The sequence below is a fragment of the Pteropus medius genome, unplaced genomic scaffold (genome assembly GCF_902729225.1).
Source record: "Pteropus medius unplaced genomic scaffold, Ma_sr-lr_union100, whole genome shotgun sequence".
NCBI classification, from domain to species: Eukaryota; Metazoa; Chordata; class Mammalia; order Chiroptera; family Pteropodidae; genus Pteropus; species Pteropus medius.
Genome location: NW_024346980.1, coordinates 1,106,801 through 1,131,193, shown reverse-complemented (window position 1 = coordinate 1,131,193; position 24,393 = coordinate 1,106,801). Strand labels below are relative to the sequence as shown.

Below are 24,393 nucleotides of genomic sequence, written 5' to 3'. Positions count from 1 at the left end.
TGGCTTGTTCAGGAGACACCAGGATATGGCCTTGAGCTTTATCAGCTGCCTGCTCTGGAAGCTCAGGGCTGATCTCCTCCAGCCCTGCGTGGTAGAGAGTCAGTCGCCGGCCGGCTAACAAAGGCTCATAATTCATCTCAGTTGGCTCCGTGGGTCTCAGAATCGTTCGTGCCATAACACCGGTAAGGCCAGAAATTAAAGAAGGCTCATGCAGTGACAGGGCTGCGTCCCAGGGTCCAGGAGCCGGCTCAAAGGGACTCCCGCTTGGAAAATCTGGGACAGTTTTAGCAAAAGAATAAAACAGGCTAATGAGATGGAACCCAGTGAATAAACTAGGAGACCGTGAGGCCGTCACGGTAGCGACGTACAAACGCACGGGCGGAGGGACGGACGGACGCGCGGAGGCCGGGCGCCGAGCGCAGGGACGCACGAGCAGGGACGCGCGACCCGCCCGCGGGACACCAGTGCTCAGGCAAATCAACGGGCGGACACAGGTGACAAGGGGAACATTTTCTCAGCCTCAGAGCGCCTCGTCCAAGCTCACTCGCGTATGCGCAGTGCCCTCACGTCTCAGAGTGACGCAGGAAGTGACGAGAAAGGGGAGATTGACACACTTCCGAAGCACTTTGACAAAATAACTTGTTAATGACAGATTAAAAAATTAAGTAGAAAACAGTTCAGTTATGAAATCGCTTCCAAAATGGATGTCCAGGTGTCCCATTCCTGGCCCGCCGTGCCAAGCCCAGCCTGGGGGGCAGGTGTCAGCAGGCCAGCCCTGCAGATGGGCAGCTGAGGCTCTGAGGGCGAGCAGCAGGCGGGTGACAGCCTAGAGGGTCTCGTGGCCATGTACTCATGGAGCTGGCTTAGCACAGGGCTGGAAGGAGGCCTCTGGGCACCCCGTGAGTCTGACGAGGCATGCGCAGGGTCTCCAAAGCTCCCTGAGGAGGCGTGGGTCTCCTGCTCTGCTGGGTGGAGGCTAAGCCATCCAGGCTCGGTCCCAGCAGCTCCCCCGGCACCCACATCCGGTCCTCGGGGGCCTGGCAGCTTTCAGCAGGCACGGCGGAGACAGCTCAGGCGTCTGCATCCCAGAGACATTTGTCAGAGGGTCCGTTCCTCTCGGGGACCATGGACGTTGTCTCCTCCACGGCCATCGTGGTGACGTCTGGCAGGACCTGAGAGGCTGCGGTGTCCCTGTCCACCTGCGGGGACACCCAGCATGAAGAACACAGGGCAGGCTCCAGCCTTGGGCCCGTGATGCTCAGGGCCAGCCCGTCTCCACGGCAGTGGCCGTGACCTCCCTTCTGGAGTGAGCTCGGCTGTAAGCGAAGGACGCGGCAGCGCCCAGGGACCTGGGACCCACCCAGCCAGCAGCACCGCCGGGTGTAGGGGGCAAGCGGCAGTACCTGAAGACAGGGTCTCGTCAGGGCATATAGTCCTGCAAAACAGAGACACACGTGTCCCGGCCACGCTCACTGCTCCTGCGGTGCGGCCGACGCGAGACCCGCCCTCTCAGAGGCACAGCAAGACCGATGTGTCCCCAGGGGGCCAGGACGGGTGACAAGACCTGGTCCCTAAGTCACCCCAAAATGACCGTCAACCAGGAGAGGGGTGAGAACTTCGCAGAGGAGGGTCCCCCACCCCTTAGGGAGCAGGCGCCCCAGAATCGGGGGACAAGGGCACTGGCCGCAGCCCAGCCTGCTCAGAGCCTGGCACCCCGAGACCGCCCTGCAGCCCAGGTCCCCGGGTGAGGACACAGGACAGAGGCGCTGACGGAGCCTGAGGGCCTGGCCGACCTCTCCCCTGGGCCTGCTGGAGCTCCGAGGCCACGGCTGGGTCTACACAGCCAGATCCTGGTGTCCAGCCGGGGCCTGGCCTGGACGAGGAGCGTAGACCAGGCGGACACCGGACGAGAGAGTGAATAAAGGAACAGATGACGCTTTGCCTCTCGGGAACCCGGTGCCCCCCAGCTGATTTCAGCCCTCCCCTGAGACCGACAGGAACTCGGGACCCGCCGCAATGGGTGGGCACCGGGGTGGCACAGGGCTGCTCGCACACGAGGACCCCCTCCAGGGCACTCCATGCCACCACCCAGCTGTGAGGGACCGAGCCAGGGAGGGAATCTGGGATGACCGTGCTGGGACCTGAGCCCTGACAGGACCATGGCTGTTGCTCACCACGTGACCTTGTGATCTTCAGTGCTATCCAGGGCACAACTGCCACAACGATGACGGCGACGACACACAGGAAAATCCAGGCCCAGGAGGAGCAGGCGGCATCTGTGCTCCTGGTCCCGGGCTTGCTTTCCGTCTGAAACAGGCCACTGCACCTGGGAGAGACGCACGCGGGGACATGGGGCACCAGCAGGGGCACCACGACGGCATGACGCTCACGGGGACCCGCGAGGGGCCAGCCCCGTGCACGGCCTGCCCGGAGGTGAAGGCAGCTGCCTGGGTGGCCGTGAGGGGGCAGCTCCGGGAAGTGGGGGGGACTCAGGTCTATCGATGTGACCCTGTCCCACAGCCACAGGAGATGGGGGAGGAAGGGAGGGAGGAAGCGGGATGGGTTGGGGCGACTGGGGAGGAAGCCAGGGGCTACACCCAGGGCCTGAAGGGACAACACAGGAGAGTCGAGAACTGCGTCAGGAACAAAAACTGCTCAAGCCGGCGCCTCACACGGGGACAGACCTGGCAGGGGGCGAGGAGGGGGCAGGGGAGAGAGGACCCTGCGCCCCTCTCAGGGGCAGCCACACCTCGTCACCCCAGGCTGCCCCCGGGGATCGGCACTTGGGGGTCCAGCTGCAGGGACTGTGGGGGTGCTCACATTGACGGCTGCCCTACTGCCTCCCCCAACTCCAGAGTGGTAGGGAGGCCCCTCAGCCCTGCACCTGGGGGCACCTCGACCCCGGGAATTGGGGAGCGGGCTGGAGCATCCCCGGGTCTGCTCCCGGATCCAGGACGCGCTGACTTGGGGACTGGCCACGGGGTGGGAGCAGGTGCGGCCGGGGCGGGCCCTGACTCCCGGAGGAGCCCTGCGGAGCCCCTCCCGGGGACGTGGGCCTGGCATCCTCCCCGGGCCACCTACTTGGTCCAGGGCTGACATTCCAGCAGCGTCCCGTTAGGAGAGAAGGTTCCAGGCGGGCAGTCTGCACACCTCGTGTCCTGCCACTCCGTGCCTGGGAAGGGAGAGGGCCGGGCAGAGGGGGCCTTGGGCGCAGGGCGGAGGGGAGCTGGGCTTCCCCTGGCCCTCTGGCCTGGGCGGGGGTCTGTCTCTGTGGAGGGTGCCCGGTGCTTGCTGGGCAGAGGAAGCGGGGCGGGGGGCGCCTGTGGCTCACCTCCCTCCTGCACCTGCTGGCCTGGTCTGCAGACGCTGTGGGGCCTGCACTCAGCACACTCGTCCCCTTCCTCTACCACGCAGAAGTGGCCCTGGTCGCAGCTGCAAACGGTGTTCTCCGTGCCGGAGCACTCTGTCCTGGTCACCAGGCCCATGGCTGGGACCACGGCCAAGAGAAGGAGCTCAGAGCCACAGCCATGGTGATGGTGAGCGCCCCGTCACTGGGGTAACCAGCTGAGACCCGTGGAGACCCTAGGAGCCTGGGGTGCGGCCTGGCCCGTCTGTGGCCTCTGTCCCTGGCCCCCAGAGTGGGACCCCTAGCACCTGCAGGCCTGAGGGCTCCTGTCCGGGGTCTGAAGAGTGCACTGGGTGACAGGACTCCAGCCTGCTTTGCAGCCCTGGTGTGTGTGTGCATGTGTGCATATGCATGTGTGTATGTGTCTGATTGTGCATGTGCATGTATGTGTGTGTGTGCATGGTCTGTGTGCATGTGCATGTATAAGTGTGTGTGTGTCTGCATGTGTGTATGTGTCTGAGTGTGCATGTGTGGTGTGTGTGCATGTGTGTGTATGTCTGAGCTATGTGCACTGAGTGTGTACGCAGGCTGTGTGCATGTGAATTGTGTGCATGTGTGTGAATGTGTTATCGTGTGCATGTATGTGCACATGTGCATGTGAGAATGTGTGCGTGCGTATGTGCCTACATGGTGTGTGTGTATGTGTGTGCATGTTTGTGGATGTTATTGTGTGCACGTGTGTGCGCACGTGCATGTGTGAGTGTGCATATGTGGGTGTGCGAGGGTGTGTGCGAGTGCATGTGTGTGGGTGTGTGTCTGGACCCCAACTCTGCTCCTGTTTGGGCCGATGCCGGGTGCACCCCTGGCTCAGCCTGGGGGAGCTGGACACAGGGGTGCATCCCAAAAGGGCTTTGAGGGACAGAAGTAGCAGCAGGCATGGAAGGGCCCGCCCTGGGGGGGACGAGATGGCGGAGGGGTCTTCTAGACAGGGGACCAGAACTCTAGGGGCAGTGAGACGTCCTCCCAGCCTGCGCCCAGACAGGAAGTGGGGGCCACAGTCACCATGGGCTGGCCAAAGAGGTGTGGCCCAGGCCCAGGCCACCCAGCCCTGAAAGCCGGCCCCACCTCAGCCCAGTCAGACAAGTGCTTTCTTCTGGGAATCTGTGGGTGCAGCACGAGGCTCAGCTCCCCTTACCCCGCCCCGCTGAACCCCAAAGCATTCCAGCCTCTACTTCTGCCTTGCCCTCCCTCCAGAGTGCCCCTCCCAGACCACCTGCCCTGGGCAGGAAGAAAGCCGAGGGTCCGGTGCTCAGCCTGAGGAGAGGCCTGGGGCATGTGTGGGGGGCTGGGGGTCCCGAGAACCTGTATTGAGGGTGCAGGGGGCCCACGGCAGGGCCAGGCAGTGCGGGACCCTCTGCCAGTTGGGGTTTGCCCCAGGCTGCGGTGCCCTTGCGATGGGATCAGACGTCTGAGCCCTGGACAGCCCAGCTGATCCAGTGACAAGCCGGCACCAGCCCACTCTGGGAGAGGGGTGTGGCCATGGGCCTGAGGCTCCCTTGTAGGGTCCCTGGCAGGGGTCCCCTCAGAGGCGGGGCGGGCCTGGCCCAGGGCAGCCGTGGTCCTGCGGTCACACCTGTGCTGGGACCACGGGATCACACGGCTGAGCATGGCCATGTTCTTACCTGGGTCACAGACCCGGCACTGCAGACACTCGCTCAGGCCGTTGAGGTGGGCAGTGTAGGTCCCCAAGGCGCAGGGAACACAGAACGTGCCCGTGTCCTTCCCACATGGCTTATGCACCCGGTAACCTGCGCCCAGGGGTCCTCACGTCAGGACGGGGGCCCTTCGGGAGTGCCCGGCCCACCCGGCCCCCACTCCCGGCCCGCGGAGGCCCCTGCAGGCTGCACGCACCTGGGCTGCACTTGGGGCAGCACTCGGCCCCTACCGGGTACTCGTCCTCTTTGCACGGGGACATCGCCAGGGCACAGTGGGGACACCCCAGGAGAAGGAAGCACAGGGCCTGAGGGCGATGAGGAGGGGGCATTGGGGGAGGCGCTGTCCGGGCCTCAGCCCCCGCTCCGTGGGTGGCCGCCGCAGCTCTGCCCCACGAGGATGATGCAGGGGTCCCAGGACAGGCTCCGGGATCTGTCCGTGGCCCGTGGAGACCCTAGGAGCCTGGGGTGTGGCTTGGCCGGTCTGCGGCCTCTGTCCCCAGCCCCCAGCGTGGGACCCCCAGCACACAGAAAGCCAGAGCCCAGCCTGCCAGGACCAGCTCTGGGCCCCTGCTTTCCTGTGCTGGACGCACCAGGCCTGGTGGACGGAGGCTGTGCTGTCCGTCGGAGGGCTGTCCTGGGAGGTGACCGCCTGGGCTATAGGGAAGCCACACTGGCCTAGAGGGCCACCCCTATGCACAAACACTAGGCGTCACCTCCCACCAAGAAGCCCCTCCCACCCCTACACACACATTATCTCCCAGGACAGCGCTGCGGCTGTGGGTGGAGGTCAGCCACAGGATGGGTCCTGCCCAAGGGGCCTCGAATGGGGTGGAGGGATGAGGCCCACAGGACAGTCCCTGTGGTGGGGGTGTGGCCTCCCTGTCTGGAACAACCCTCCCCCCTACCACGCAGCAGTCAGGGAACTAGTGCCAGGGGCCCGGGACAGCCCGAGAGAGCGGGCAGGGACATGGCCCGGGCAGGCGCTGGGGAGGAGGGTGGGAGGGGGCCAGCTGGGCACACTCGGGGCAGGAGCGGGGCCACTGGGGAGGGGGGACGGACGAGGCTCAGGGTGAGTCAGGACAGTTTCCCTAGAGACCGCCCCACGCCACACCGAGGGTGCGTCTCTGGAAATTTTCCTTAGTCCCTTGTCCTGCCCTCCCCGCTTGATCCTAAACATGAGAGTCCGGCAGGGAGAGAAGGTGGCCTTGGCCACCACCCGCCCAGGATGAGGCTCCGAGTCCTTCCCTCGTCCTGCTCAGCTCTGGCTGATCGGCCCCCCTCCGAGGAAACAGAGCCCCCGGCCCTGACAGCGCGGCGCCTCTGGAGCGAGTCCTGCCTCACCTTCCCTGGCGCCTCCCCCCCCCACCCCAACCTCAATCACTCCTCTGCCCGGAGCTTCTGCCCAGACGGGCTACTGCTGCCGCTGAGTCTGGTGCCTCTTCTCCACTCCATGGAGCTGGCTGGAATCAGGGCGACTCACCAGACTCAGGGTGTCAGCCTGGGGCGCCGGGCTCCAGGACTGCAGCCCCCCGCCTAGCAGACTCTCCATGTTCCTCCTCAGGACCCCTCATGCCCTGACTACTTTCCCAGGACACCTGCCAGCAGCTTCCATCCTCGGACCCATGGCAGCAGGTCAAAAACGCTCAACTGTTGCTTCAATTTCCTGCTGTAGAAAAAGAAAGAGAAACCGCCTCGGGGCGCGAGGGGGCGGGGCGTCTGCCTCAGACGGCGCTATCTTCCCGTCCACATGTTGGAGCCCCTGGGGCCCGGGCTGCCCTGGACGGGGACCCCACACTGGGCTTGGCTTTCGCCCTCCCCCGCCCCCCTCTCGTCCCCCCCCGGCCCCCCCCGGCCCCCCGGCCCACTGTCCCCGTCCTTCCCCCCCCCCCCCCCCCCGGTGCTTATGTTTGCTCATGGGAGGCTGGCGGGGCCTCCTCTCTGCAGTAGTCCCAATGCGGTAGGTGAGAGAGCTGGCCTGCTGAGTTGCTCTTGGCTCCTCTGTTCTCTGTCCAGGGGTGCAGTGCAGCCTCCTTCAGCCTCCAGGCACTTCTCAAATCGCATCTGCACTTCTTTTGCTAATTGTGTAACTAGGATGCGGACTCATGCAGCAAAGCGCGCTGCTGTACGGTAATGTGTGTGGTAAAGCTGGAAGGCAAAAGCCATGCCGTTTTGTAGGTAGCCTGCCGCTGTGGCATGCGGGTGCGGGCTTTTACGCCAGTAAAGGCGCTGCGCGTGTTTTAAAGCAGTATGCTTTGGAAAGCAAGCGGCGCGGCGTTTTTCTTTTCTTTTTACCATTTGTAGGCAAGTATGCCAGGTGGCAGGGCAGCAAAGCGTTTTGGTATTTCAAGTTATCATCATCGCCGCTCACCCGCCCCGGCGCGCCGTACCAAATTTACCACCAAAATGCAAAGCATGTCCAATGGTAGGCAGGTAAGCGCGCCGCTAAGCTAAATTTTAAGCGGTTTCAGAAGTAAGCGCTTTTGCCAAGCGTTGCAGCACAGCTTTTGGTGAGGCAGGGGTGGGAGGTAGCCACCTGGGTCTCCCCTTGTGCCTAGGTGACCGGGTGAGTCAGCCCCCGGCTCCCCATTTCTATATCACGTGTGTCCCTGGCTCACGGGACAGGCATGGCACCCCGTGGCCTTCTGCATCTGTGAGGTCACAAAACCAATTAAACGTGGTGGCTTCCGTCTCCTGAGACACGTCCCAGCCCTAACGTGCGTGTCCAGCTCCTCAGCCCGCTAAGGGCCCTACCAGGCCCCTGCCAGCGCCCAGAACCAGCCTCCCGTGAGCCGACAGCCGGACACCCAGCCCAGGCGGACCCGGAGCCCCTTCTGGGCACTGCCTTGGCACCAAAGTCCTCGGGGTCACCGCCTAATTCCATTCTGGGGGCCCTGGCGAAGAGAGTCGGGGTGCTGTTGTGGGGGCTCAGGTGGGGGCTGAGCACTCGAGGTGGGGGCCCATCCCCCATGACCCCAGCCAGCCACGCAGACCCCAGTGTCCCACGGCCGGGCGGGGTCAGGAGGGACCCAGGGGCTCGGGAGCCTCGTGACACCGGCAGCAGCACAGGCTCCCGTCCCCAGCTCCAAGGGCCTGGTCGAGGTGCCTCTGCTTCTCCTCTGCCCACAGGCCACCGGGGTTTCCATCGCAGGGGTGGGGGCACCCCCGCACCCTGTGATCAGCCCGATGAGCTCTGGGGAGAGTTCGGGAATGCTCTGGAAACCCCAGCAGCACGCAGACCCCCGAGCCAGGCTCTGGGGTGTGGGACTCCACCACTCCCTGCCACGCCCTCACCCTCAGGTTGGGCGTCACCCCCCAGGGACCATTGGCCAGGAAGGGAGGAAGATGAGGGTGGACATCTAAGAATGGAAAGAGGAAGAAGGAATAGCAGAGCTGGCCGGGAGCAAGGAGACACGATGGGCAGACTTGCCAAGGCGCACAGAGTGTGAGATGGGCACACAGTAGGCCCGATAGTCTTGTGGCGGTGAACAGACCGCACACGGGGGCAGGCTTTCTGGAAGGCAGCTGAGAAGTAAATTCTAGGCTTTTCGGACCACTGACCATTCGACCCAGGAATCACGCCCTGTGAACACCCCCATCTGACTGCGAGGGACACGCACGTGAAACGCACATCTGAGCCTTTACAGTAACAGAATATCTATCGGTCATCGAAAGGGAGCCTGATCCAGCCATGGTGGCGTAACCCGCCTGCGCTTAACCTCTGCCACAGAAGCGAGAAGCAGAAACACTATGAATGGTATTTTCAGAAACTGGTGGACCTGGGATCGGGGCCTGAGGGCAGGGCAGCGCGCTCATTGCCTTCCACATTCCAGCCTTGAACTCGAGGCTCTTTCTGGGCTGCGGGGCAGCGAGGCAGAGCCTGAGCCCGGCGGTCTGGCTGAGTGAAGGAGACAGAAGTCCGTGTTTGGGATCCCTCAAGCAGACGGAAATCAGAGGCAAGGTTCCAGAAAAAAGAGAGAGCCACACGGGCCAAACGCTCCAGAAATCTGTAAAGGGTCCCCTTCGTTCACGGAAAAACAAGGCCCGCATGTAAAGCGTAAGACCCCAAAATGCCAGACAATGAGCCTTAGGACCCGAATGGCTGCAGAGCCCCCACAGGCCTGGCAGATACCTGAGTTCTGAGCAGCCAGAGGCAAGAGTCTAGGGCCATCGGAGGAGACCCCACCAGGGCCCTGCTGTCGCAGGCCGGCTGGACGCGCCCTAGAGCCCAGGCTTGTCCAGATGTGCGCCAGCAGAGCTCAAAAACGAGCCACCCAAAGATCAAAGGAAACCACAGGCAACGGAGCTGCATTCCAGAACGAGCGGAACAGTCTGGATGAGATTCAGAGAATAAGAAAGTAAAAACACAGTGTCCAGCATCCGAATCCCATCAAAAATCACTGCTCTGCCAAGAAGCAGCAAAATACGACCGAGAAAAAATACGTCGGGAGACGTAGACCCAGAAATGACAGCAAGGACGGAATCGCCAGACGAGGAATCCCAGAACGGCCGTCAGGACCTTTTCTTCGAGGAAAACACACCCGTGATGAGAAAAACGGAAGACACGAAAGGAACGTGGAAGCTGCCGCCTGGGCGCCTCGGGGTGCTCGGCTGCCGTGACGAGACCTCGCGGGCGAGGCGGTTCAGACCCCATGCCATGGTCGCACGTTCTCCAGGCTGGACGTCCAAGGTCAAGGTGTCCGCAGGTCGGTTTCTCCTGAGACTCCTGCCCTTTGGCTTGCGACCTACTCGCCGTGTCCTGTGCACACACATGCCCGGTGTCTCTCGGCGTGTCCACGTGTTCCATTCTTAATAGGGCTCCAGCCGGAATGCATTGCATCTCTCCCATAGGACCTTACTTAGCCTTCATTACCTCTTTGAAGGCCTTATCTCCAAATACAGCCCCATGGTGAGGTACTGGGGCTCAGGGCTGTAACATATGCACATGGCACTCTCGAGGTCAGCCCATAACGGTAGGACTGACGACAGGTTAGCCGCTTCAAAGGGGAAAACAGTGAACTCGAAGCTACAGCGATAAAAACTATTCTAAATGAGCCACAAAGAGCACAAAGCGGGGGGCAGGGAATGAACCGTCTCCGAGACCCCTGGGAAACACCAAGGGGTGTGACACGAACGTAACTGGAGTGTCATAAAAGAACAGAGAAAGACAAGAACAGAAAAAATAGTCGAAGAAATAATGGGTGAAATTTCTCTGAATCTGAAAAAAAGCTGTGCGCCCACAAATCCAGGGAGATCCACAGACCCCGAGAAGAACACACGAGAAGGACGTGCAGCCGGGAAAAGCACGACCCGATGCCCGGGAAGCGGTACCGAGCCCACTTTTCAATGGTGCACACTTTGTGGACATGGCAAGGAGGACAGTGGGAAACACCCACGAAACGCCGGAAGACACTTTCCACTTAGAATTCTACGCACGACGAAACCGCCCCCCAAAATGAAAAGCAGAATAGAGACTGGGAACGATGTCCGTTTCATGACTGAAAACAAAAGCTTAGGTAACTCGCCCGCAGCAGACTCACACGGCATGAAACGTTCCAGCGCTTTCTTCAGGCACAGGGCAGTGCGTGCCAGGCGACAACGCACCGCTGCCCGCAGGAATACGGAGCGGGAGGAGACAGACATGCACGCGTGACCGTGAGGCGTCTCTTTGTCCTTTTAAAAACTGAGTTTAGGAACAGGAGCGTGCTCAAGGCAAAGGTGTCTCGCGATGTTTTACTGCATGTGGAAATGAAATCGGACCAGAGCAGAGAGTGAGTGGGGGAGGGCGGCACAGTGTGAAGCCGAAGATTCTTTGACGTCGCGTATCAAACGGGATCCATCATTTGGAGGTGGGTTGTGATAAGTGGAGATGCGTATGACGAACTCTATAGCAAGCACTAAAGAAGCAAAACAAAGATGTACATAGCTAATAAACCCGTAGCGCGGATAAAACACTAAAAAAGAAAAAAGACAGGAAAACGTGAACCAAGGAACAAAGAACAGCAAGTAATTAGCAAGATGAGAGACCCAAATCCGACCATATAGGAAACTACGTTAAATGTGAATGGTCTAAATATTCCAATGCCATGCAGAGATGGTTCTCTGGATACAATACCAAAACCCAGCTGTGGGCTGCCTAGAAGAAACCCGCTTTACATATAAAACACAGGTAGGATGGAAGTCAGGATGGTGATCGGAAATGACCAGGTCCCAGAGACATGGGAGCTACACAGGAAAGGAGCCCCCCAAATCCACCGAGGCGTCGGGGGGGAACCCTGAGCCCCCTCCCACCGAGCGGTGAAGACTGCGTGCTTTCTCTCGCCATCAGGAGCAAGGAAGGGCTCCGGCCGCCGCCGCTTCCACCTGGGCCTCGGCCGCCAGAAAGAGCGGGGAGAAGCCGCGGACCCGCAGGGACCCGGCCGGGAGGAAGCGGGCTCCTCCCGGGCAGACAGTGGGACCCCGCACGCGAAAGGCCCGCGAAAGGTCCGCGAGGGCCCTGTGCTCTCCCTTAGCGAGGCCGCAGGGCGCGCGGCCCACGTTTCTTCCAATAAAGATGGGAGTTTGAAATTTAGAAAAGCGGAAACACGGAACGATTAGGGATAAATTTAACAAAATGGGTGTGAGCCTGGTACGGACGCTGCCGACGGAGGCGAAGGGAGACCGGACACACGACCGCGGCGGGAGCTCCCACCCCGGGGACCGCATTCCCCTGAGACGACCACCCCGACATCGATCTCTAGGATCAGCGGGATCCCCCACAAAAATCCAGCGGGCTCGTGCGTCGACATCCGCAAGGTGATTTTTTAAATGTATGTGAAACAGGCCTCAGAGCATCCTGAAGGACCGTGAGAGCGAAGGACGCCAGGCGGGGCCCGGCCTCGTGAGGCCAGGACGCAGCCGGCGCCAGACGTGCCAACAGGTGGAGAACACGGAAGAGCGTCCGGAAACGGGCCCGGCCGCGTCGGGTCTGCGGAGTCTCGTCAGCGACGCCGAGGTGACTCCGTAGCGCGAACGTCATCTTTCACAAATAATCGCCGGCAGGCGGCATAGACGGGGGGCCCGCCACGTGCAAAAACTGACTCGAAGGGACCGCAGGCCTCAACGTAAGAGCTAAAGCTTTCGGAAGAAAACGTAGGAGAAATCTGTTTTCCTCGATAGGACCCAAAACGTAGGGACCGTAAGGGACACGGGGATGGGTGAGGATGATGTCATCCGACCGGGCGTCTGCTTTCGAAGCGTGCTGGGGATCTGAGAAGGCAAAAAACGGGAAATGAAGAGACAAACCCGTGGGAGGAAAGTCACAGCAAACATATCTCGTTCTGAAAGACACATTTTAAAACTATGGTTACTTAATACGAAGACAAACAACCCATTTTCTTAAAAAAAAAAAATGGGCAAAATGTTTTAACAGGCTCTTTGCCAGAGAAGATACACAGATGGCACATGTCAAGACGCTCGACGTCATTTGTCATCGGGAAGATGCCAGTTACGACCACAGCGGGACACCGCTTCCCAGCCATCGGAGTGGCTGAGACCAGGTCAGACCATGGCGGGTGCTGGCGGGGCTGTGGAGCCCCCGAAATCTCAGCACTGCCGGTGGCAATGCAGAGTGGCACGGCCACCGGGGACCGCGGCTCCGCAAACTGTCACGAAGCTGCGCACACGCCCACCATCGGACCCAGCACTTCCACTCCTGGGCGAGCAATAAAGGGAAATGAGAGTCTGTGTCCCCGGCAAGCCTCGTTTCCAGAAGCTCGCAGCAGCTTTCCCGGCAACGGACCAGTGCCGGGAACCCCCGGGCACCCTGGGATGAGTGAAGGGGTCCACAGATCACAAGGTAGTCCTGTGACGGGAAGCAGCTCGGCCACACAAAGAACGGACTGTTGACACAGCATCGCGGACGAGCCTCTCAGCCACGCGGGGGGACTGCGCGTGCACGAAATTCTGGGCAGAGAGCACGCAGATCAGCAGTGCTGGGACCCGGGGTGGGGACCGCCTGGGAGGGGCCGGGCAGGCAGGGTGGCTGCAAGGCCCCTGTCCTTGGCTTGCGGTCACCTCCCCGCTCGCTGTGTCCTCACACGGCCTCTCCTCTGAGCGTGCACACGGCGACGGTGGGGTTCCCCTCCCCGACGCACTGTCCAGGCTCTTGCTGTCTCAAGCAAAGAATTGAGCAAGACGCAGCGGGGGCGGGGCGGGGGGGGAATCGCTTTACTGGAAGGGGAACGGAAGCAACAGGACACTTGCACACAGGGAAGTGGCCAGAGGAGGGAAGGGCAGCCCGGGCCGCGGGCCCAGTGGCAAAGCCTCCTGCGCTTTTGCCCCTACTGGCTGCGGCCGGTCACTTTTCTCAGAGGAGTGACTCCCTCGATGGACAGCTAAGAGGGACAGGACCCAGTTACTCGTCGTTAGCTTTCTGTGCATGTCCGGTCCCAGAGTTCGGTCGGTTATAGTGGCATTAACGAAGCCCCGGGCATACGCGTCATTTATAATGAGGGCATAACGAGGCTCAGGTGAGGTGAAGGTCGCTGAGGTCTTCACTGCGCAGGTGCGAGGCTCTAGCTGAAACCAGCACCTGATTTTCTTCGGACTCATTTCTTGTATGAGTCACTTTTAGCCCCAAATGCCTTCTGGCTGGCTTAATGGTAGGTGAGCGGGGTCAGGCCCTTTCTGGAATAGGATGACCTCGCCGTTTTGCAGGCGGACCCGAAACCCCCATCTAACTTTCCTGCCTATCCTTTCTCGAAGAGCCATGAACCCCTTCTTATTAGTATGGCTGTTGAGGGACAGGAGGTCTCTGTGTCTGCCTCCCGCCGGGAAGGGTGGCAGCCCCGACTTCTGGGGTCTCATGGAGCTCCTTCCCTCCCTGCCTCAGTCAGGACGGGGTCTTGGGTTTCCTGCCGAAACGCCACCTCTGTCCCTAGACGAGGAAGAGAAGATATGACCTTGTTGTTTAACTCACTTATCTACTTGTGTTTCCATTATTGACGTGTCTTTCCAGCAGGTGAAGGAAAACAGGCTTGGTTAGTGAATTTCTTAAGAGGAAGAAAAAACACCTTTGGGTTAAAGGTCCCCTCCCCTCCCTACCTGGCCTAAAGCCATTTCTGCTACAATGGACCGGTGATCCTTATCCACAGCCAGAGGACCTGAGTCACCAGTTCCAGGGGAATTATCTGGATTTGAGGAAAAGGGGCTTTTTCCCAAAGAAACAAAGAAAGGGAAAAACTTAACTGTGTATACTTAAAATAAAAAAAAAAAAATTAAAAGTTCTGTAAACATGTTTTGTAAATGAATGATGGTCCACATCAAGGTCTCTGGTGCCTCTTTTTTATGGGTGCCAGTCCAGTCGGGTTAGGGTCCCTCCTTTATTTAACCTTGATCACCCCCTCGAAGCCCTGTGCAGTCACGTTGGAGGCGAGGGCTTCGACATGTGCACTTGGGGCGGGGGACGTGATTCAACGCCAACAGTCTCCAACGTGCAGGCTCCCGAGGCCACGGAGCGCCCTCCCCGCCCACTGCCACGTCCCCAGCGCCGAGCGCATGGTGGGCCCTCGGGACCGGTCCACTGGACACGGCACAGTGGGTGAGGGCCACCGACGGCCGAGAGCTGGCGTTCTCCGGGCAGAGTAAACAACGTCAGGGCCGACAACGTGGACGAGGACATGCCGACCGGGTGTCAGCCACCGTCAGGACACAGCAACTCCTGCGTCAGACGCGACACACAGCTCAGTGCCTCCAGGCCGCTTCGGCCGCCGTGGGCTGGCCCCGCTGCAGGCAGCACCCACTCCAGAGCACGGCCTGATCCCCCAGGGCCCCGGGGCCCAGGGCTCCTGTCTGACACCCCTTCGCCAGGACGGCAGGTCCTACTCCCCTGATGGGCGGCACCCTAACCGCCCGGAGGCAGGCGTGTCCCCAGCAGACTGGCTGCAGGGGGACTCAGGCGAGGTCCCCGGAGATGTCCTGGCAGTGTGATCACGCTGGAGCATGACTCTGGTGGGCTGGCCTGGGACAGCCACAGCCAGGAAGACAGGGAGGCCAAAAGACTTGAAAAGAGACAGAAGCTCAAGAGGAAACTCGTGCCTGCCTGCGCCCCCGGCTTCTGTGTGTCCTGGAAGGCCAGGCAGGCGTCCTCCCTCGGAGGTGGGGCGGTGGGTGGGGGCGACGGGCGTCTCCCCGGCTCTGGCTTCTGCTTTCTGCCTTCCCTTCTGCTTTCTGTGGAATTTTGAAACAGCATGTTTTCTTTGATAAGAAAAGGCTGATCCAGAGCTGTCACACTCACAGCTGGTAAAGACCAAGCCACTGGGTCAGGCCCTGGGGACCGTGACCGCCTCGATGAGCTCTTGCCAGAGAGCTGGACATTCCATCTGCCTCCACCCCGCGTCCCCTCTATCCCACGCCCCACCCCTCAGCCCTGGACTTTGGAATTCAGAAATGAAATCAGATCCAACTCCAGCCCCAAGGGCCGCCTCCACAGCTGGCACCTGTGCTCACACCCCCGACCTCACAGCCGCCTGGGTGGATGGATAAACAAAATATGCTCCACCCTAGAAAGGCAGGAAGCGCTCGCCCCTGATAGGATATGGGTGGACCTTGAGGACCTGAGGCTAAGCGGAGCGAGGCGGACACAGAAAGACGCGAGCTGTGTGATTCCTCTCGTGTCCGGTCCCTGAACTACAGAGAGAGCAGAGTTACAAAGGCGACTCTGGCTGTTGAGCCCACAGAGACGGAGGGCAGGACGGCGGCTGCCAGGGGCTGGGGCCGGAGAGCGAATGGAAGCTGCTGTCTCACGGGGACAGGGTTCCAGTGTGGGAAGCCGAAGACAGTCCCGGAGACGGTCAAGGTGGCAGATCCTACGTGTCGTATGTTTGGATCACAATTGGAAATAAATCAATAAAGTGTTTTTTAGAGACAGCAGGAGGGGCCCTGGGGGGGACAGAACGTCCCGTGTCCACACCCGATGGCATCGCCACCCGCCCGGCCCCACGAGCGCGTGACACATTACCCGCAGGAGGAAACAGATGTGCTATTTCTTACATAATTTCTTTGAATTATCTCAAAACAAAAAGTTCAACCAAAAAAAAGTCCAACTAGAAAAAAAAAGAAAAAGCGATTAGCACTCAGAATCGGTGCTTTGCATCTGGGGGTTGTTAAAAGTTGCTCGAAAAGTCCTCGGCTCCCAGGCCTGGTGACTGCGCCCAGCTCTTCACCGCCTCAGCCCCAAAGCAGAAAACGCCCCAGCACTGGGGCCCCGGGGCACCGCGCACTTCCCGCCCGCCTGCGACGGCCCCTTCTCCGCCAGAACCGGAATCACGTTTTTCCCCTGAGAGATCAAGAGCAGAATTACAAACTCGCCCGTCTTCTTAATGCGGGCGGAGATGGCATTTTGCAAAGCAAACCTTGAACAATGAAGCTGAGTGTTGGCGTGTGGCGCGCCCTGGTCAGATGCAGCTCGCACACTCGCGCACCCATCCCAGCACCCGCGGGGACCCGGGCCCAGCCCCGTCTGAGGGCAAAGGCCTGAGACGGGCCTGGGCACCAGGTGGCCGCCCAGGGCTGAGGGTCTGTGCCCGAGAGGAAGCTGGGAGGCCCTGAGCCAGCTGCCCCCACCCCCCGCCCGAGTGCAGGGCTCCTGGCCACCCCCCTCCCCCGGAAGCCATGCTCTGTGTAACCCACATGTGTTAAGTGCCTACTGCACACCAGGTTATGGACACGGGGTCAGCCATTGAGCTGCCACCGCCACAGAGGGGGGACATGCTGATGGAGGAGGTAGCTAGAACCCCAAGAGTGAAGTGGGGAGCTCGAGGGAGGTACCGCTGACGGCGCCGCCCGGACAGGTGATGCAGCTGCACCTGGTCTGGCAGCAACGCCTGCGATGGGACGGCGGGCTGCGGACTGCGGCGGCCACCGCCCCGCCGCTGAACTGTCCCTCTCCGGTCTCTCACCCAAAGGAAACTTCCCGTCTGGGTTCCAGCATGTCCCCACCCCTTTGCTGGAAGAGGTAAAATACCCGCCTGGCTTGGGCATTCCCCGCCACGCATCACCACCCTCCCCGCCCTGCCGGGCCCTGCTCTGCCCCCGCACAGAGCCCGCCCACGGGGTCCGCCCCTACCTGCGCCTGGCCACCAGGGGGCAGCCAAAACCGGGCTTTGCGCTCTGGTTCCCCCGCTCCCACCTGTGGCCCGCACACCATCAGGGAGGGCGTGGGTGTGGGTTTGAGGTCCCACTCAATTTACAATGGCCCCTCGCCCCCTGCCCTGCCCCAGGCAGATGCAGGGTGCTCCCTACCTGGTTCGGGTTCAGCGAGGCACACCTGCTGGGCCCAAGACCAAGTGACCTCAGCCCACTGCCGTGTTGGAAGAAGCGCTATGCCGGGCGTGGGAACGGGAGTGAGGCTTGGAGGACCAGAAAGAGAGGCACTGGGGGAGGCCCGCCCCTGCTCTGCTCAGTCCACGCTGAGGGGCCACGGCGGGACAGGGCGGGGCTACGGGGTCTGGGCAGTATCCCATGGCTGAGGGGCACCGCCTGCCCCTGCCTCCCTGTGTCCTGGGCACCCCGTCCCTGGTTTACCCGTGGGTGAACTGAGGACGATGATGCCCCCGCCTCCAGGCTATGGGGAAAGTGGCTAAAGAACCCAGGACAGTGCCTGGCCCCCGGGGGCTCCCGTAATGGAGGCTCCGTAGGTGGGGGGGAGGGGAGGAAAGGAGCCCAGTCTGGCTCCAAGCATCCCTGAGGGGACCCCCTTTGTTGGGGGCCAGGGCCGTGGGCTAGGCTGGAGCACATTTCCAGGGAGGAGGCCAGCAGCAGGGCAGGGGTCCAGCCAGGATATCCCGATCCTTCCCATACCTGGACGGGGGCCCCGAGTCCCTTGGCGGCCGGGGAGGGGCCAGAGGCCCAGGCAGAGGCTGCTGAGCAGCATCTCGGAGCACCGTACCCAGCTCTGAGGCATACATGGTAGGAGTTGGGGGCAACTCATCTGCCACGGAGGGTTCGCCTGCACCTCACCGGGATCCCGCACGGGCCCCACGCCCTCACTGGGCTCCAGCACCAGCCGTGCCCTTCAAACGCGCAGCGTCCCTGAGCCCGGCCCCACTTTTCCGGCGGTGCTTTCCTGGTCTAGGAGAAGCAGAAGTCCAGCTGCCGGGCCGGGCGCGGGGTGACCAGGAGCCTCGCCCTCCCTGCAGAGCTGGACCCCCAGAGGCGCTGCCCCAGCCCCCTCTGCCATGGACAGTCTGCACCACTTGGTGACACACAAAGCCCTTGCCGCCAGGACCGCTCCTCCAGGGTGAAGGCCCGGGCACTGCCAGGGCGCTGCCAGCAGCTGGCGCCCCACGGGGCTGCAGGCTGGGCTGCTCCGGCGGCGGAGGGGGTCTCTGCTGCAAGCCGCTCTTCAGCTGGGCCTGGGTCTCCATCCGCACGGGGTGCAGGGGGAGGGGCGGAAGGCTTCGCGGAGGAGGCGGCGCGGCCAGGGATGCGGAGAGCGAGCTGGAGAAGCAGGGGCCACCAGGGCGCCGGAACGCCCAGCCCGGGTGACACCTCCGACTTCACCACCCTGCCAGGCCTGGCTCAGTGCTCACCGGGGATTTTGCCACTTCCATCTCCCCGATGTCGCTTTCCCAGCCCGGAGCTGAGCCGGCGCCACGCGAACCGGAGGGAGAGCGGAGACCTGGCGAGGGGCGTCCCCGGGCCCCGCCCAGCCCCCACTCCCCCGCGTGCGCCCGCGCGGCCGCTGCCCCGGACCCGGGATCAGTCTTCACCTGGGGTGGGCAGGGGGCTGACCCTAGGCTCAGGTTGCGCGCGGGCCGGAGCACGTGGCGCGGGAGGGTGGCCGGAAGGTGGTGGCAGCGACAGGAGGTGGCGGCACCTTTATGCAGCGCAGGCGCTGGGGCCGCGGGTGCGCGCGCTTTCCCACGCCCCGCAGCCAATCTGCGGCGGGGTCGGACAAAGCTGATCCCCAGGGCCGCTGGGCTGGGGTAGTGACGCGCCCCCACCGCCCAGCGTGTGAGACAGGGCACACGTGGGCCGTCAGCCGGAACGTGCCCTGCCTCTGAGTTCTGCCCTCCAGCCCTCACAGAGCAGCTTCCAGCGGTCCGCCGCCTGCCCAGGATGCTGGGCCAGGGGAAGTGGCCGTTCCTGGGGGCTGAGCATCCTTCCCTGACCCTACTTCCCTGTCCTCCAGGCACAGGACACGCGTCCCCACTGGCCACCCTCTGGTCACTGCCTGTCCTCCTGAGCCCCGCTTGGCCCCTCCTCTGGGCCCCCCAGCTCCTCACACCTGACTAGAGCTCTGGGGGGGGGGCTGGGCCTGGGCATACTCGATGGGTGACAAAAGTGGCTGCGGAGTCAGCCCGGGGCGTGGAAGCCACATGTGGACGCAACACCGAGGAAGGGGTGCTTGCCACCACGGCTGCACAGAGGGGTCCGTCCCCTTTGACCAGGCCAGGGCCCCTGCCCCCCGAAATCCCACCCTCCTCCTTGCTTTCTGAAAGGCCAGGCTTCCACTGCCACTTCCTCCAGGAAGGCCCCCGACCTCCTCCCTTCCCCAGGCGGGTCGTCTGTTATAAGGTCATCATCAGGGAGGTGCTCTGGTCAGTTAATTGCAGGGGGCAGCCACCTGCCCTGCCCCCACTGGCCCGGCTCCCCCAGCACCTGGCATTTTCAGACAGCTGGCCTTGGGGGTCTCTGCCACCACCAGCCCAGGGAAGAGGCAGTGCTGTCCTGCATCCCAGACCAGGAAGCTGAGGTCCAGGGAGGAGGCCTCGCCCATGTTCCCCAGCTGTCACCTGTGTGCAAGGTGGGCTGGGGGTGGGGATCATGGAAGTAAATGAGGGTGAGCACAGCACAGGCCAGGCTGGCTTGGGGGCAGAGGAGTGTGCCTGCGGTGGTGAGGCCAGGCCGGGGTGTGTGGCGGGGAGGGGGCAGGCAGCCGGGTCGGCATAGCAGCGGGAGTGGGAAGTGTCCCCCAGAGACCCTTCTCCCAGGAGGCCAGGATGAGTGATGGGCCCAGGCACTGAGCCAGCCCCGGGCCGATGGGGGCAGGGCAGGTGGCTAGCCAGGTGACTGTAGAATACCGCTTCCGAGCGCCCAGCCGTGGGGGCCTCCCGGGCCCTCGGTGGACAGTGGGCAGGAGCCGCCCCTGGGGACGCAAGCCTTGCTTGGGGTGGCCAGGTAGACAGCGTCGTGCCTCTGCTCCCCCGCCCACCTCCAGGCCCTGAATGGGCTGGGAGCCTTTTGTGGGAGAGCAGCTGGCCGCCAGCCTTTATGTGGGGCTGTGGGAAAGTCTCAGGCCAGCCTCTCACAGCCTCTCAAAAGCCGGGATTATCTCAGCCGGCAGGACGCCCTCTCGAGGACACCGCCCCCCAGCAGCGGTGGGGGCAGGGGCACCTCCACGGAGATGCTGCCTGTAGGCCCTGGCCCCACGAGTCCCTGGGCCAGGAAGGGGCCCCTGAGTGGAGAGACTTTTGGATCCCCTGCTCCCTGCCCCCTGCAGCCCAGCTGCCCAGACTCGGAACTGGCCCCCCATGCCAGGCGGGCTTTCGGGGAGCCCTCTGGTGGTCCAGGCCCCCGGCCCTCGGGTACATGGTCAGTGGGAGGGCTTGCTTGGGGCCGACTGCGCTCCTCCCTGTCCCTCATGGGCTGCACCCTCAGCTGGGCCGACTCGCACCAGTCCAGGACTAAGGTCACTTGGAGGTCCTCGGGGGGCGTGGATGGGGAGGGCGAGCAGGGAACGGAGCAGTTATTTAGCACCTGCTGCACGCAGGCTGAGCAGGACCTTCTCCCTGGACTGACTCGGAATCCTGAGGAGGAGGCAGGACCACGCCTGTGCCACCGAGCAGGGGGCAGACCCGAGCCTAGCGGTCTGATGAGGTCACACAGTCCTCAGTGCACGTTGGCCCCAGAACCCTGCAGGTTCTGGGTGCAGGGTGGCCCAGAACTCGGGCAGGCGTCACCAACCCAGAAACCGAAAGAAGTCAGGTGATCAGAGCCAAGGGCCGAGCGAGACCCAGGCTGGGGACTCAGGTGACCGTGACGTGAGTGCCAGCAGCTGCACACGGAGGTGGCCCGAGGGCTCCGCCTCTCTCCACCTCCTTTGCCTAAAGCACGTGCAGGCGGTGAACTGATATTAGCCCCGTTTTACAGATGAAGAAACTGAGGCCCAGCCACTAAGCGGCGGTGTCTGGTCTCAGACTGGCGCTCGGGGCCCAGGCCGTCTCCCCAGGGCCTCTGCTGGGAGTGCCCAGGGGCTGCGGTCCGAGGCGGGAGACGGGGGGGGGGGCGGGCATCCCCTTCTGTTCCCTGGTCAGGGCCACAGCTTGTGGGGGACGCCAGGGGTCTGTGGGAACGAGGAGACCACGGCGGGGCCAGATGTGCCGCCTTCCAGCGTTGCTGGGAGCTGCTGCGGTTCCCCAACCTTCAAAGGCGGCCTCGGGAGCCTTGCCCGCTGTGCCGGGCTGCTCCCCAGATGGCCTCTGGGCCCCAAGCTCCACACACAAAGCCAGTGGCCGTGTGAATGAGTTTGTCGCTGGGCACGAGCCTTTTGTGCGGGATGAATGTCCCTGGCGGTGGGGGGCGGGGTGTGGGAAGCCACCCGGAGTGGCCTCCCGCCCGAATTCCCCTCCTGGCTAGGTGGGGGCAGGGCCGCGAGGCTGCTGCCTGGGAAGAGCCCCTCCCCCTTTGTGCCAGCACCCCTGCGCCTTCCCGTGTGGCACCAGGCTGATCGGGTCCGGGGAGACCACCGAGACCCCCCGATTCCACACACGGAAACGGAGGCCGGAGGGGGGTGACAGGGGCTGTCCTCACTGTCTCTTAAGGGTGGGCTCCCGGGTGGGTGGGGGCTGCCCCAGGAGGCCCAGAGCCCAGCGGGCAGATGTTCACTTACTAGATGCCCCCGAGGGGCCATTTCAGTCCTGGGGGTGGAGGCAAGAGACTGCAGATGAGGCCACTTCTTCGCGCCGGATTCGGGGGGCGACCAGAGCAGGAAGGGCCAGATTTGGATGTGCAATGCCCTCGCCCACCTCCTCCCCTACTCCCCACCCCAGGCACTCAACCTGGCACACAGTAACCACGTCAAGTGGACAGTTAGTGCCCGGCCCGGGGATGGGCAGCCTTCATCTTGTCTGCTCCCCCAAGCTCGTGCCCGGCCGGGGTCCCAGGCCTGGCTCAGCCCCCCTCGCCTTTGTCTGAACCGAGCGCCGGGTCCCACTGGTTGAGTGGGTCTGGCTGGGTTTTATGGGGGAGCATCAAGTGTACTCTGGGCCATGGGCCAGGGTGCTCCCTGCTGGTCAGTGCTGAGCCTCACCAAGGGGTCCCCTCGCTGGCTTGGAAGCCCTGTGCCCCTGACATCTGGCCCTGACTGGGGAGAGGGCTGTCAACCACAGGAGGTGGAAGCCCCGGTGAGTACCCAAAGGGAATGTCAAAGTTCCTCGTGGGAGGAGCTGGCGGCCCAAGGAACAGGAAGGAATGACCATGGGGGGCGTGGAGCTGAGCCCCTCCCTGTGGGTCCCACAGTCCCGGAGGGTCCCAGAGCTGGGTTCTTCTCTCTTTTCAGCCATCACAGGATGGAGAGCGTTCAACAAGGCCGGGATGGGGGGGCCAGGACTTGGGGGGACTCAAACACGCTGTATCAGTACCATGGGGCAGAGAGAAGGGACTTCCGCACCCAGCACCCCGAGCTGCCCAGGTCCCGTCCGCGCCCACCCTGGCTTCCCAGGCGATTGATCCCCAGGGGGCACTTTGGCTGGTCGCGCTAGGCCCTCTGCCCGTGGGTTGCCACCCCTCTGTATTTCCCACGCTTCAAGAAAAGAGGGTACCCCGACCCCCGTGCCGGTTTGGGGAGCCGCCATTGCCCTGACCAGATGGCAGGGGAGCCCTTACGCGTCAGCCGGGCCACCCCCTCAACAGCTAGACGGGAAACCGAGGCCCAGGGCAGGCCCGAGGGCCCGGCGGCCCCAGCCGGTGCAGGGCGGGGGCTGGGGCAGCCAGGGCAGGCCCCCCGGAGGGAGCCTGGCAGGTTGTGCAGAAGCTAACGTGGCTGAAGAGGGGGAGCCGCGGGGACAAAGCAGGTCTTTCTCGGGTGCAGAAGGGTGACTTGCTCTGAGAGCACAGACCCCAGTGGGTGTGAAGGGGAAGACCCGCCTCCCGCACCCCGGAAGAAACAGGTGGCTGGCGTGGGGATTGAGGGACCACCCTGGTCCTTTCTGGCAGGAGAGGGAGCTGCCCCGTCTGCCCTAACCCAGGGTGCAGTCTGGCTCAGCCACCAGCTGGCAGCTTGGCCGTGGGCACAGGCGGGCTTGTTTGTTCGCCTGTGCAATGGGCATGAGGATGCTCAGCCTGGGCAAGGCGGCCGCTCCTGAGTAGGGTTCCACGGCAGCCCCCAAAACTAGAAGGGTGGGTGGGAAAAGTCCCAGGGGGTGGTAAGGACAGCAATTAACACAGCTAACGGTGTGGCCGTCCCACCCTGCTCAGGTGCCAGTCCAGGCTGCAGGTGGGACAAACGGTTCCTGAAAAGGACCCTACGCTAAGGCTTTTAGGGTCCTGGGTGTGTCTGTCCCACCTGCTCAGCTCTGCCTTGTACCAGGAAAGCGCCTGGCTGTTACCATCACGGTTGACTTGTGGGCGCTGAAATTTGAATTCCAGCACAAAATATTTTTCTTCTTTGGATATTTGTTTCGACCCTTTGAAAATGTAAGAACCATCCTTGGGAAGGCACAAGGGCGGGTTCGACTCTCGCCCGCGTTGCAAGCAGGGCGCCCTTGGTCCCCCAAACCAGGAAGCTGTGCCCTGCCCTAGGTCCCCCGGGGGAGGCTCCCTGGAAGGGTCCGCGGGGAGTCCTCCGCGCCCCGCCCCCGCCCCCGGGGCTCGAGCGAGCAGACCCGCTCCGGAGGCGGGGGCTGTGGGTCCGCGCGGGCCGGCCGTTCCCACGCTGGGCGGCGGCGGAAGCGTGCCTGGGCCCCGCGGCGGCGGCGTTAGTGCCGGGGTCTGCCTCTGAATGAATGAGGGCGGCGGAGGGGGGCGCGGGGGGCGCGCAACTCCCAAAAGACCATCTGGCTCCGCGTTATAATAGAGCGATAAAGGGCTTGTCTGCCCTCAGGGGTTGGGAACGAGCTGCCCTCTGACACCGCGGGGGTTTTAACCAGCTCGGGACCGCGACCCGGCCCTGCCCCGGCCGCGCGGGAGGCGGGGCGGGGACGCGGCCACGTGGGCGGCTGAGGCCCGGGGTTCGGGAAGGACCGCGCGGTGAGACCTGCTGGGCCCGCGCTTTCTCACCGCCCGCCGCTGCGCGTCCCCGTGGCCACAGGGGAAACTGAGGCCCCCGACGCTGGGGCTGCTGCGGCCTGGGTT

The 24,393-nt window shown here is 62.9% G+C and overlaps 2 protein-coding genes and 1 long non-coding RNA gene across 9 annotated transcripts in view; 2 read left to right on the top strand and 1 right to left on the bottom strand.

Annotated features, from left to right (window-relative positions):
• Window positions 1-24,393, top strand: part of HES5 (hes family bHLH transcription factor 5) — a 43,542-nt gene that overhangs the window by 11,127 nt on the left and 8,022 nt on the right. Inside the window, exon 2 of one of the 2 annotated variants that reach the window (XR_005655866.1) lies at window positions 8,632-12,449. The exons of the other annotated variant lie outside the window; for it this stretch is intronic. The gene's annotated coding sequence lies outside the window, so the exon portion shown is untranslated. Of the gene's footprint in view, window positions 1-8,631; window positions 12,450-24,393 lie in introns of those variants that run through there. 2 annotated transcript variants of the gene reach the window in all.
• Window positions 622-6,866, bottom strand: TNFRSF14 (TNF receptor superfamily member 14). 6 transcript variants are annotated; one of them, XM_039876912.1, is made up of 8 exons: window positions 6,498-6,856; window positions 5,258-5,366; window positions 5,029-5,154; window positions 3,332-3,487; window positions 3,082-3,172; window positions 2,175-2,326; window positions 1,361-1,435; window positions 622-1,199 (listed from the first exon to the last, which is right to left on the bottom strand). In XM_039876912.1, exons 2-8 carry the CDS (start codon window positions 5,319-5,321, stop codon window positions 1,099-1,101), a joined length of 765 nt encoding a protein of 254 aa, XP_039732846.1. In that variant the 5' UTR covers window positions 5,322-5,366; window positions 6,498-6,856; the 3' UTR covers window positions 622-1,098. The 6 variants fall into 6 exon arrangements, with proteins under 6 accessions (XP_039732846.1, XP_039732843.1, XP_039732844.1 ...); XM_039876909.1 differs by having other exon boundaries at window positions 6,542-6,854; XM_039876910.1 differs by having other exon boundaries at window positions 1,404-1,435; window positions 6,542-6,849.
• On the top strand, window positions 8,677-12,449 carry LOC120614126 (uncharacterized). The gene is made up of 2 exons (XR_005655870.1): window positions 8,677-8,815; window positions 8,892-12,449. It is a non-coding gene; the product is annotated as an uncharacterized LOC120614126 (long non-coding RNA).